This window comes from Salvelinus sp. IW2-2015, linkage group LG9 (genome assembly GCF_002910315.2).
Source record: "Salvelinus sp. IW2-2015 linkage group LG9, ASM291031v2, whole genome shotgun sequence".
Lineage (NCBI taxonomy): Eukaryota > Metazoa > Chordata > Actinopteri > Salmoniformes > Salmonidae > Salvelinus > Salvelinus sp. IW2-2015.
Window position 1 is genome coordinate 23,099,620 of NC_036849.1, and position 12,415 is coordinate 23,112,034.

General features: G+C 46.8%; 1 protein-coding gene across 1 annotated transcript in view; it reads left to right on the top strand.

Moving 5' to 3' along the window:
* LOC111968840 (AT-rich interactive domain-containing protein 1B-like) overlaps positions 1–12,415 on the top strand; it is a 355,396-nt gene that overhangs the window by 104,931 nt on the left and 238,050 nt on the right. The window contains 2 exon segments of the mRNA XM_023994739.2: positions 7,276–7,341; positions 7,344–7,415. Of these exon segments, the coding sequence (XP_023850507.2) occupies positions 7,276–7,341; positions 7,344–7,415 (138 nt within the window).

Below are 12,415 nucleotides of genomic sequence, written 5' to 3' on the forward strand. Positions count from 1 at the left end.
GTGTTGATTGATTGGGGTGGGGGTGTGGATGTGGCTGGTGGTGTGGGGGTGTGGGGGTCTTGCAGGTCTGGGAGAGTGTCTTGCTGGTCTGGGCAGGTGTCTATTGATCTGTAGCTCCTGTGTGTTGTGTTGGGGCTGTGTTTGATGGTGATGTCCTTTAGGGTCCAGGCAAAGGTGGGCACTGCTGCCTTGTATAGGTGGACCTGGTTGTAAAGACTGTTCAAGTCCAGGGTGGAGTGGTTGGCCAGGTAAACATTCGGTTTTGAGGCACAGTCACGGGAAATACTTGTATGGTAGCAGGGTGAAAGTATTATCGTGGTAGCAGGATGGAGATAACCACTTGTACGTTGGGGATAGTAGAAGAAGCTTTTTCAATCACTCCCTTGAGTGCTGTGGCCACCCTTTCCTGCTGTGTGTATTATTAATGTGGCTGGGTGAACCTAGTTGGTCATCTCCTCTCTCTCTCTCTCTCTCTCTCTCTCTCTCTCTATAGTGAAAGTAGGTGATGATGACAGGATGTAAACAGTTGCACGAGGTTAACATTACTATGACCCAGTTGTCTCAGCATTTCCTTCCAGTAAATACACATCAAACACACACACACACACACACACACACACACACACCACACACACACACACACACACCCACACACACACACACACACCCACACACACCACACACACACACACACACACACACACACACACAACACACACACACACACACACATTTCTGCCTGAGTAAATATTTACTTGCTGTGTTGGTCCTGTTTTCAATAGAGTTAGTGTACTAATGCTTGTGTGCCTGTGTCTGTATCTGTCAGTATTTATGTACACTAGTGGTGGTCAGTGTGAGTGGTGAGTGGAGTGGTGAGTGGAGTGGTGAGTGGTGATTAGGGAGTGGGGTGGTGAGTGGGTGGGGAGTGGTGAGTGGGGTGGTGAGTGGTGAGTGTGATTAGGGGTGGGGGTGGTGAGTGGATGGTGAGTGGGTGGGGTGGTGAGTGTGAGTGTGAGTGGTGTGGTGAGTGGAGTGGTGAGGGAGTGGTGAGTGGAGTGGTGAGTGATGTGGTGGAGGGGAGTGGTGAGTGGAGTGGTGAGTGGGGTGGTGAGTGGGGAGTGGTGTGAGTGGAGTGGTGAGTGGAGTGGTGAGGGGAGTGGTGAGTGGAGTGGTGAGTGGAGTGGTAGTGGGTGGTGGTGGAGTGGTGAGTGGGGTGGTGAGTGGTGAGTGGAGTGGGGAGTGGTGAGTGGGGTGGTGAGTGGTGAGTGTGAGTGGAGTGGTGAAGTGGAGTGGTGAGTGGAGTGGTGAGAGGAGTGGTGAGTGGAGTTTTGAGTGGAGTGGTGAGTGGAGTGGTGAGTGGGGGTGGTGAGTGGGGAGTGGTGAGTGGAGTGGTGAGTGGTGAGTGGAGTGGTGAGGGAGTGGTGAGTGGAGTGGTGAGTGGGGTGGTGAGTGGGGAGTGGTGAGTGGAGTGGTGAGTGGAGTGGTGAGTGGAGTGGTGAGTGGGGAGTGGTGAGTGGTGAGTGGAGTGGTGAGTGAGAGTGGTGAGGGAGTGGTGAGTGGAGTGGTGAGTGGAGTGGGGAGTGGGGAGTGGTGAGAGGAGTGGTGAGTGGAGTGGTGAGTGGAGTGGTGAGGGAGTGGTGAGTGGTGTGTGGCCAAACAAGTCTCAGGATTGTGGCATTAGACACTTCCTCTCTCCCCCTTTCTACTTTATTTACCTTAGGAAGAACTATATATTTTGTAAGGAAAATTGCGGTGTGTTTTTACAGAGAGAAGGTGATGTGTATTTGTGTAAGGGGAAGCGATGTGTGTGTATTTGTGTAAGGGGAAGCGATGTGTGTGTATTTGTGTAAGGGGAAGCGATGTGTGTGTATTTGGTGAAGGGGAAGCGATGTGTGTGTATTTGTGGAAGGGAAAGCGATGTGTTTGTATTTGTTGTAAGGGGAAGGCGATGTGTGTGTATTTGTGTAAGGGGAAGCGATGTGTGTGTATTTGTGTAATCGGAAGTGATGTGTGTGTATTTGTGTAAGGGGAAGCGATGTGTGTGTATTTGTGTAAGGGGAAGCGATGTGTTTGTATTTGTGAAGGGGAAGCGATATGTGTGTATGGTGTAAGGGGAAGCGATGTGTGTGTATTTGTGGAAGGGGAAGCATGTGTGTGTATTTGTGGAGGGAAAGCGATGTTTTGTATTTGTGTAAGGGGAAGCGATGTGTGTGTATTTGTGTAAGGGGAAGCGATGTGTGTGTATTTGTGTAAGGTGAAGCGATGTGTTTGTATTTGTGTAAGGGGAAGCGATGTGTGTGTATTTGTGGAAGGGGAAGCGATGTGTGTGTATTGTGTAAGGGGAAGCGATGTGTGTGTATTTGTGTAAGGGGAAGCGATGTGTGTGTATTTGTGGAAGGGGAAGCGATGTGTGTGTATTTGTGTAAGGGAAAGCGATGTGTTTGTATTTGTGTAAGGGGAAGCGATGTGTGTGTATTTGTGTAAGGGGAAGCGATGTGTGTGTATTTGTGTAAGGGGAAGCGATGTGTGTGGTATTTGTGTAAGGGGAAGCGATGTGTTGTATTTGTGGGAAGGAAAGCGATGTGTGTGTATTTTGTGTAAGGGGAAGCGATGTGTGTGTATTTGTGGAAGGGGAAGCGATGTGTGGTGTATTTGTGGAAGGGAAAGCGATGTGTTTGTATTTGTGTAAGGGGAAGCGATGTGTTTTGTATTTGTGGAAGGGGAAGCGATGTGTGTGTATTTTGGAAGCGGAAGCGAATGTGTGTGTATTTGTGTAGGGGAAGCCGATGTGTTTGTATTTGTGTAAGGGGAAAAGACTTCACTGATCTACAGTAGGATGTAACAAAGGCAGCAGGTTGGCATGGTGCCAGTGTAGAGTAGATTGTACCCTGGTAGATCAACACAGGCCTGCCTAGCGCTCAGGGAGGATACATGCCATCAGGCTTCACCACCATAGTACTAAATATAGAACCATGTCTGTTTGTCTCGGTCCACGTTCAAATCCTCACTAGTCACCATCACCTCCACACTGCTGTTGTAATGGATGATCTCCTGTGTTACGTCTCTTATCTCCCGCTCCATACGCACCTGGTGTTAGAAACGAGACTAACCTGAGAGTGACGTCGTCTACCTCGCTCTTCAGCGCTTCTCTCTTTTGAGGTATACGAAGACGACGCAAAACCTCGACTGAAGAACCCTAACCGCGACGCAACGGCCTTGTTCTTCTGGTAGTTACGCTCTCTTCTGAAGGTCAATTCGTATACTGTAGACGCACGGGACAGCGCTGACGCACCTTGTCCCCTACACGAGACCACCCCTTGTGATCGCGCCTTAGTTCTCTCTCTGAGGGTGTGATTTTAGAACGGAAGGTTGTTCTCCTGTGACTAACATAGGCACCTCTTGACGACACGACGCACCCTGTCGCACGCCTAACGTACACACCCTTGACGACCGTAGCCTCCTTCTCTCTGATGGAATGTTCGCTAGATACGGAGGTTGTCTGTTGGTCTAAGATCTCGACGTCCTACCTGCTCGAACAACCGTGTGGCCTAAACGACGACACCACCATGACCAACCGCGGGTTTCTGCTAACGGCTGCACCACGTGACGAGGAACGGTTGTCCCTATGAACTCCGACGGCTACTAGTTTCTCTCTTCTGAGTGGCATTGCCTAGCGGGACGTCAAGCTACGTGACACACGGCTTGTTCTGTTGTCTACGTATACGATACCTCCGTCTCCTAGACCTGCATGTTAACGAACCCTAGACCATCAAGACCGAAGGCACAGCTCTGTGTTGCATCGCAGCTGTTGTTGTCTTAGTCTCTCTGAGGTGCTTTCTCCAGATACGCAGAGCGCGCAGGCTCCTGTGTACGCACCGCTAACAAGCGCACTGAGCCCTGACCGACACAACGCACCCTGACGAACCCTAACCGACGACCTGCGCCTAGTAACGCACACTACACGACGCACGCCTGACGTACCCTAGCACGACGCCAACCCTGACGACACCCCTAACGACGCACCCTGACGCACGCCTAACGACCACCCTGACGCACCCTAACGACGCACCCTTGACGCACGCCCTAACAAACGCACCCTGACGACACAACGCACCTCCTAACGACGCACCCTGACGAACCCTTTAACGACGCACCTGACGCACCCTAACGACACACCCTGACGCACCCCTAACGACGCACCCTGAAGCAAACCCTAACGACGTCACCCTGCACGGCACGGCTACACCTACGCACACACCCTGACCGCACCCTAACGACGCACCTGAGCGCATGAACGACGCACGCCTGCGAACCCTAACGAGGCGCACATCCTTAACGGACGCACCCTGACGCACCTAACGACTGCACCCTTGGACGCACCAACGACGCACGCAGCCGGGACGAACCTGCCCCTAACGACGCACCCTGACCGCACCAACCCGATCCCAACCTGTGCTTGGATAAGCTCCTCTCTCCTCTTACGGCATGAGATGTTTGCATCCGCCAAACGGCGCAGTGAATGGCTCCTCTACTAACGACCGTGCGTGACTCGTAACGGTTCTCATACTCTGACGATGTTTCCGATAGCACACGCCCGCCGACACTGAGCGGCCCGCCTTGTTTCCTCGTGTTGATTCGGTTTCTCTCGTCTAGAAGGCACCTCCCTCGCTTTGGACGATAAGACACTTGGCACTTAACGGATTGCGTTCAATGTCCCCGTTCGACGCAGACCCTTCTCTCTCTGAGATGTTTAGAACGGAGGTTTTGTCTCTGTAAGATCTCGAGTATTCACCCTCCTCACTCTGACCGACGGCCACCCAACAACGCACCCCTGACGCATTCTAGAGCGTAGTTTAGAACGGCGGTACCTGTTTACTCGTTCAATCGTCCTTAACGATTCGACGCTATCCCTCCTCTGACTGAACGGATGTGTTAGAAACGGCAGGTTGGTCTCCTTCTGTAGGTTCCGCTGACCTGCACCCTCGTCTCTATGCAGAGAGTGTTCCTTAGAACGGAGGTCTGTTTTCTGCTCTAACGTTAGTTCTCTCTCGAGCAGGATCGTGCTCCCTGAAGACGCCACCTTAACGACACACCCTACGGCATCTCGCCTAAGCAACGCACCCTGACGCAGGAGAACGGTCCTTAATGCTCATCGGCACTCGCTTGTGGACCGCTTACTCCTGCTCTGCGACGCGTGCCCCTGGTGGGTCCGCACTAGATACGGAGTTTGTTCTGTGTTAGTTCTCTCTCTTGAGGTGTTTATAACGGAGGTTGTGTCTGTGTTAGTTCTTCTCTCTTGAGATGTTTAGAACGGAGGTACCTAGAACCGGACGCACCCATACCGACTGTCCTCCGCCCATATCGGGCAAACTTGTTTAGTTCTCTCTTCTGAGTGTTTAAAACGGGAGTTGTTCTGTTTAGCTTTCTCTCTTGGAGATGTTTAGAGCGGCAGAGATCTGTTCGCGACTGCCTCTGAACATTGTTTAAACGAGGTCGTGTATCTCTCTAGGTTAGACGGGCAGTTGCTTGTTAGTCTCTCTCTGAGATGGTTTTAGAACGGAGGGTTGTTCTGTAGTTTACCGTTCTCACTCCCTGTCGTGAGATGTATACGTGAAGGAAACCGCGAGGTTGTTCTGTGTTAGTTCTCTCTCTGAAGATGGTGTTAGAACGGAAGTTGTCCTTGGACACGACCCTTGCGTGCAATGTGTTAGTTCTCTCTCGAGATTCTTGAACGGAGGTTTTCGTGATTTCTAGACTTGAGGTCGTAGCACCGAGGTTGTTCGTTACAGATATCAGGTCTCTCTCTCTGAGGATGTTATAGAACGGAGGTTTGTTCTGTGTTAGTTTCTTCTCTCTGAGATGTTTAGAACGGAGGTGTTCGTTGTGTTTAGTTCTCTCTCTGAGGTGTTTTAGAACGGAGGTTGTTTCTGTTGTTTAGTTCTCTCTCTCTGAGATGTTTAGAACCGGAGGTTGTTCTGTGTGTTAGTCCTGCATCTGCCATCGTTAGCACCAGGAGTGTCGTGTTGCTTCTGAGGGTTTAGACGGAGGTTGGTTCTGCTGTTACGTTCTCTCTCTGAGTCCTAACGACGCACCCTGACACACGCCTAACAACCGCACCCTGACGGACACCAACCCGCCACCCTGACCGAACCCTAACGGACCCGCCACTGAACGACTGGTGGAACGGAGGTTGTTCTGTGTTAGTTCTCTCTCTGAGATGTTTAGAACGGAGGTTGTTCTGTGTTTGTGGTATCAGTGATCGTGTAGCCAGTAGAGAGATATAATCCTCTAAACGGATGCTTCCATTGTCCTGGTGTCTGTCTGATCGCAGAACACCGTGTAGGATGAGCTGACTACTAAATGAAAAGGAGTCAATGAGAAAAATACATTTTTATCTCTGGAAAGAAAATTGGTTTACAGACTTAAATCTGGTTTTGATTATATTAGAGAGAAAGCAACTTAGGAGCAAGGATGAAAGTGTGTTTTTCAAGATATCAGATTAGGTGGAAAGACTGCTGTTGATGGGGTCTTTTGTTATGGTGAGTGTTTCAGTGACAATAGATTCACCTACACTTGTGTCCACCAGTAGGGGGTTTATTGTCAATTATTGGGTTACTTTGTGTCTTTGTGAGTGTGTATGAGCGTGTGTGTGTTTGGATGTGCTGCTGTAGTATTGCTAGACTTGTCTCCTATGCTAAACAGGGTATCCAGCAGCAATCAATTAGAACCTAATTACCATCTGGTATTACTGTCCCATATCTCCTTCTATCTATCTGGACTACTGTCTGACTGAGGGACACTCAGCTCTACTCTACCTGTTTACCTAACACACACGCGCACACACACACACATGCACACACACACACACACACACACACATACACAAACACACACACCAACACACACACACACAAACACACACACCAACACACACACACACACACTGTACCTGAGGTTTCAGAGCGAGACTGGCATTCATGCCTCCTTCACAGCTAGTCAAAACATGGAGGGAGGGAGGCTAGCTCACTTTAATTCATCATGTGCAAAGCTGCTGTTAGAGCTCTGCTTCATTCATCAGACCCCTGCCCCCTGAGACACACACTCTAATGCATGATGTCATTTTCTGTCAAACTCTCCCTCCCCCATCATTTTTTTTCTCTATGTACTCTATTCCACTCTTTCTCATTYTCTCTCTCCTCTCTCTTTCTTCTTTCTCTATCTCTCTCTTGCTCTCTCTCTCTCTTTGTCTTTCTCTGTCTCTCTCTCTCTCTCCAGGAGGCTCCGCAGGAGAGCTACAGAGACAGCACCAGGAGTCAGCAGCATGTCCCAGGCAGCAGCATGTCCCAGGGAATTCTGGGAAGGCCAACCAAGAGGACATGGGTCTGATCTCGCAGGACCGCCCCTCCAGCCTCCCGGTGAGTGACAGCTCTCCCAGCCAATCTCCACACATTATCCTTCTACTAAAGTGTCATATAGGAGTGTCACTTGAAAAAAAGTCCCCTAATTTGAGAGCGTTAAATATGTAAAATATTGTAAACAATTGCAACCTGTGAAAGGATGAAATGAAAGGAAGAGGGGAAGAGAAAAGCACAGTGCACACACAGCCTGATGAAGGGATAAACACTCACTGCAACCCATCCCCTTTCTCTTCCTTCCTCTTCCTCTGTGCTCCCTGAGCCACCAACACTGAATTGGTGGAGAGCCCTGTCACTCATGGCTGGATCAGAGTTCCGTGCTTTAATCAGACCTGCTGATTCCCTGTAGGCTTCTTTTCACCCTCAGTCTCTGAGGGCAGACCTAGATTTCTGTGCCCATTTCAGATCTAATGCCCACATGAACACTACGCCAAGCTGTTGTGACTGACACTGCCTACACAAGTAGAAAGGCGCACCTTAGATTCGGCTCTACTACACTAAGTATCGTTAGAGCAGACCGCCCCCCCTCCCCCATCTATTTCTCCATCCCTTACTCATTAAGATAGGAATGATTAAGGGGGGTGAGTGGAGGAGTAATTGTGGAGAGTGTGTAAGACCAGGCAAAACAGGAGAGGAGATGAGGAGAGGAAAGGACAGGAGAGGAGAGAAGAGGAAAGGAGAGAGGAGAGGAAAGAGGACAAGTGGAGAGAGGAGGAGAGAAGAGATTAAAGAAGAGAGGAGGAGAGGAGTGGATGAGAGGGGTGGAGAGAGGAGGTGAGGTATACAGGGGGAATATTCAGAGCTGTATTCTGCCTCATACACTCATTTGGTTTAATTAGAATGGGGCTTGGAAGTACCCTCTGCTAGTCTTTAAGGTAGTCAATATGGAGGAAGTAGAACAGCACAGGGACCATCATACTCACATCCCTCCCTCTCTCTTCCCCTCTTTCTGTCCCTCTCATCTTCTGCCTTTCTCTCRTTCTCTCTCTTTTAACTGTCCCTCTTTACTGAGGTATAACCCTCTGCTGTCTCACTCTGTCACATGCTGCCCATTCTACTTTTCTCTCTTCCACCCTCCCTTCATTCCCTCTCTCTGTCTCTGAACCAATATCAATTCAATTAAATTCAATTGAAGGGCTTTACTGGCATGGGAAACATATGTTTACATTGCCAAAGCAAGTGAAGTACAAAATAAACAAAAGTTAAATAAACAATAAAAATTGACAGTAAACATTACACTCACAAAAGTTCCAAAAGAATAAAGATATTTCAAATGTCATATTATGTATATATACAGTGTTATAACGATGTGCAAATAGTTAAAGTACAAAAGGGAAAATAAATAAACATAAATATAGGTTGTATTTACAATGGTGTTTGTTCTTCACTGGTTTCCCTTTTCTTGTGGCAACAGGTCACACATCTTGCCGCTGTGATGGCAGACTGTAGTATTTCACCCAGTAGATATGGGAGTTTATCAACAAAAAAATTATAATCTTTGTGGAGTTGTGTAATCTGACGGACATATGTGTCTCTGATATGGTCATACATTTGGTAGGAGGTTAGGAAGTGCAGCTCAGTTTCCACCTCATTTTGTGGGCAGTGTGCACATTGCCTGTCTTTTGAGAGCCAGGTCTGCCTACGGCGGCCTTTCTCAATAGCAAGGCTATGCTCACTGCAAGTTGACCACCACAGGGCATCTTGGAGAAGCGTTTGATAGTCTTCAATATTGGCATTACTAGAGACTTTAAACCTTTTTTGTAAGAACATAAAATATGGGATTGATTTTTAAGAAATGTAGCTTAATTAATTTGATTAATATTATGGTGTTTCTATTCCAAGAAAAACAAAACCCTCAGGGTTTCCGTTATGATGAAATYGGAAGATATAGCGCTGTACAACGTGACGGTCGGGAGTAGGCTACAGTACTAAGAGCATAAGAGGATTGGAGGATTCTAAATTAATATCTAAGGGGCATACCATTTCCACACCCTAATTGTAGTGTAACCAATACCCAAACGGAGATTCAGTGAAAATTAAAATCTCATTAATTTATCAAGACCAGTCCCCATGTTGTTTCATAGCAACACCAAACGATGCTGAAATAGCTATTGCTTCAAATCCTTATTGCTTCTAACTTCAATATGCTTTTTAAATAAATAAGGTTGGAACGGAAAATACGGCACTGCACAACGTGACGGTTCGGAATAGGCTATAGTACTGGGCTATTCAGCTAAAATTCAGCTGTGTTGTGCGGGCACGCGGGAGACCGGGGTTCAATTCCCTGATGGGGAGGAAGGAGTAGACTGTCCTTGTAAATAACAATTTGTTCTTAACTGACTTGCGTAGTTCAATAAAAGTTACACTAAGAGCATAATATTTCTACACCCTGATTGTATAATTGTAGTCTAACCAATTTATCAAGATCAGTCCCATTGATTTATCAAGACCAGTCCCCATGCTTGTCTCAGAGCAACACCAAACTGTGCTAAAATAGTTGTAGGCTATTGCTTCAAATCCTATTGCTTCTAACTTCAATATGCTCTTTAAAGAGAGATTATTTTGTTTTCAAATAACGTAAAATGAGCGAGAAAAAAGCCATTCTTGAACATGGGGTGAGACATTGTTACAAATTTGTAAAAAAAGCCAGATTATTATTTAGAATGATTTATTTCTATTTTTAGAGGGAGAGAAACCAAAATCCTATAGTCATCTCATGGATCTCTCAGTCGAGGAAGGCACTGGTATTGAACCAGCATCTGTAGCAGCACAGCTTGCACTGCAATGCACTGTCTTAGACTGCTGCGCCACTAAGGCACTGTACAATGTGGCTGGTCGGGAGTAGGCTACAGTACTACAGAGACTCTGTAGCAACTTGGTACCCAAAAGCATAATCAGTGCTCTAACTCACCCTTGCGCTGGTCTGGAGCAATGATGTAGTGACATAGGGTACCGTACTAAACCACAAATTACCTCTAAGTCCTGCAGCATAATCACAAAACTTTTAGGGGAGCAACCACTGTACATAGTCAAAGCTTTCCTTAAGTTTGGGTCAGTCACAGTGGTCAGGCCGGGTGCTGCAGACTGTTCTAGTGCCCTCGCCAATTCGTTGATATATATGTTGAAGAGGGTGGGGCTTAAGATGCATCCCTGTCTYACCCCACAGCCCTGTGGAAAGAACTGTGTTTGTTTTTTGCCATTTTTAACCTCACACTTGTTGTTTGTGTACATGGATTTTATAATGTCTTATGTTTTTCTCCCAACACCACTTCCATCAATTTGTATAGCAGACCCTCATGCCAAATTGAGTCAAAAGCTTTTTTGAAATCAACAAAGCGTGAGAAGACTTTGCCTTTGTTTTGTTTTGTTTGTTTGTCAATTAGGGTGTGCAGGGTGAATACATGGTCTGTCGTACGGTAATTTGGTGAAAAGCCAATTTTACATTTGCTCAGAACATTGTTTTCACTGAGGAAATGTACGAGTCTGCTGTTAATGATAATGCAGAGGATTTTCCCAAGGCTGCTGTTGACGCATATCCCACGGTAGTTATTGGGGTCAAATTTGTCTCCACTTTTGTGGATTGGGGTGATCAATCCTTGTTTCCAAATATTGGGGAAGATGCCAGAGCTAAGGATAATGCTAAAGAGTTTAAGTAAAGCCAGATTGGAATTTGTGGTCTGTATATTTTATATTTTCATTGAGGATACCATCAACACCACAGGCCTTTTTGGGTTGGATGGTTTGTATTTTGTCCTGTAGTTCATTCAACGTAATTGGAGAATCCAGTGGGTTCTGGGTCTTTAACAGTTGATTCTAAGATGTATATTTGATCATGTAAATGTTTTTGCTGTTTCTTCTTTGTTATAGGGCCAAAATGATTAGCGAAGTGGTTTACCCCATACATCTCCGTTTTGTATAGATAACTCTTTGTGTTGTTGTTTGTCTAGAGTTTTACAATTTTCCCAGAAGTGATTAGAGTCTATGGATTGTTCAATTACATTGAGCTGATTTCTGACGTGCTGTTCCTTCTTTTTCCGTAGTGTATTTTTGTATTGTTTTAGTGATTCACCATAGTGAAGGCTTAGACTCAGGTTTTCTGGGTCTCTATGTTTTTGGTTGGATAAGTTTCTCAATTGTATTCGTCATCAAACATTTGTCATTGTTCTTAATTTTCATCGGTTTTCTGTTTGAAAGTTTTAGATTTGATAGGGAAGCTGAGAGGTCAAATACACTGTTTAGATTTTCTACTGGCAAGTTTACACTTTCACTATTACAGTGAAAAGATTTGTCCAGGACGTTGTCTAAAAGGGATTGAATTTGTTGTTGCCTAATAGTTTTTTGGTAGGTTTTCCTTGTGATTTGATGCCTCATGATTGAGTATTCCTCTGTTCAAATAGACTGTGATTTTGCTGTGATCTGATAAGGGTGTCAGTGGGCTGACTGTGAACTCTCTGAGAGACTCTGGGTTGAGGTCAGTGATAAAGTAGTCTACACTACTACTGCCAATAGATGTTCTATAGATGTACCTACCATAGGAGTCCCCTCGAAGTCTACCAATGACTATGTACATACCCAGCGTGCAGCAGAGCTGCAAGAGTTGGGACCCGTTTTTGTTGGTTATGTTGCCGTAGTTGTGCCTAGGGGAGCATATGTGGAACGGAATGCTGTCTGTCTCTATCTCTCTCCCGTTCTCTCTGCCATTCCCTTGCTCTCTAAACATTGTCCCTCTATTTCTATCTCTTCCAGCATTCCCCCTCTCCATCCATCTCTCCTTCCCTGTCATCTCGATGTCTCTGAACCTCCATCATGAAAGTGTTTTTTGTAAATGAGAGATTGCATTGATGTGTCGGTCTGTGTTTCCAGAGTGGCTCAGTCTCAGCCCCCACTACACGTCACCACTACACGTCACCACTACACATCACCACTACACGTCACCACTACACATCACCACTACACGTCACAACTACACGTCACCACTACACATCACCACTACACGTCAC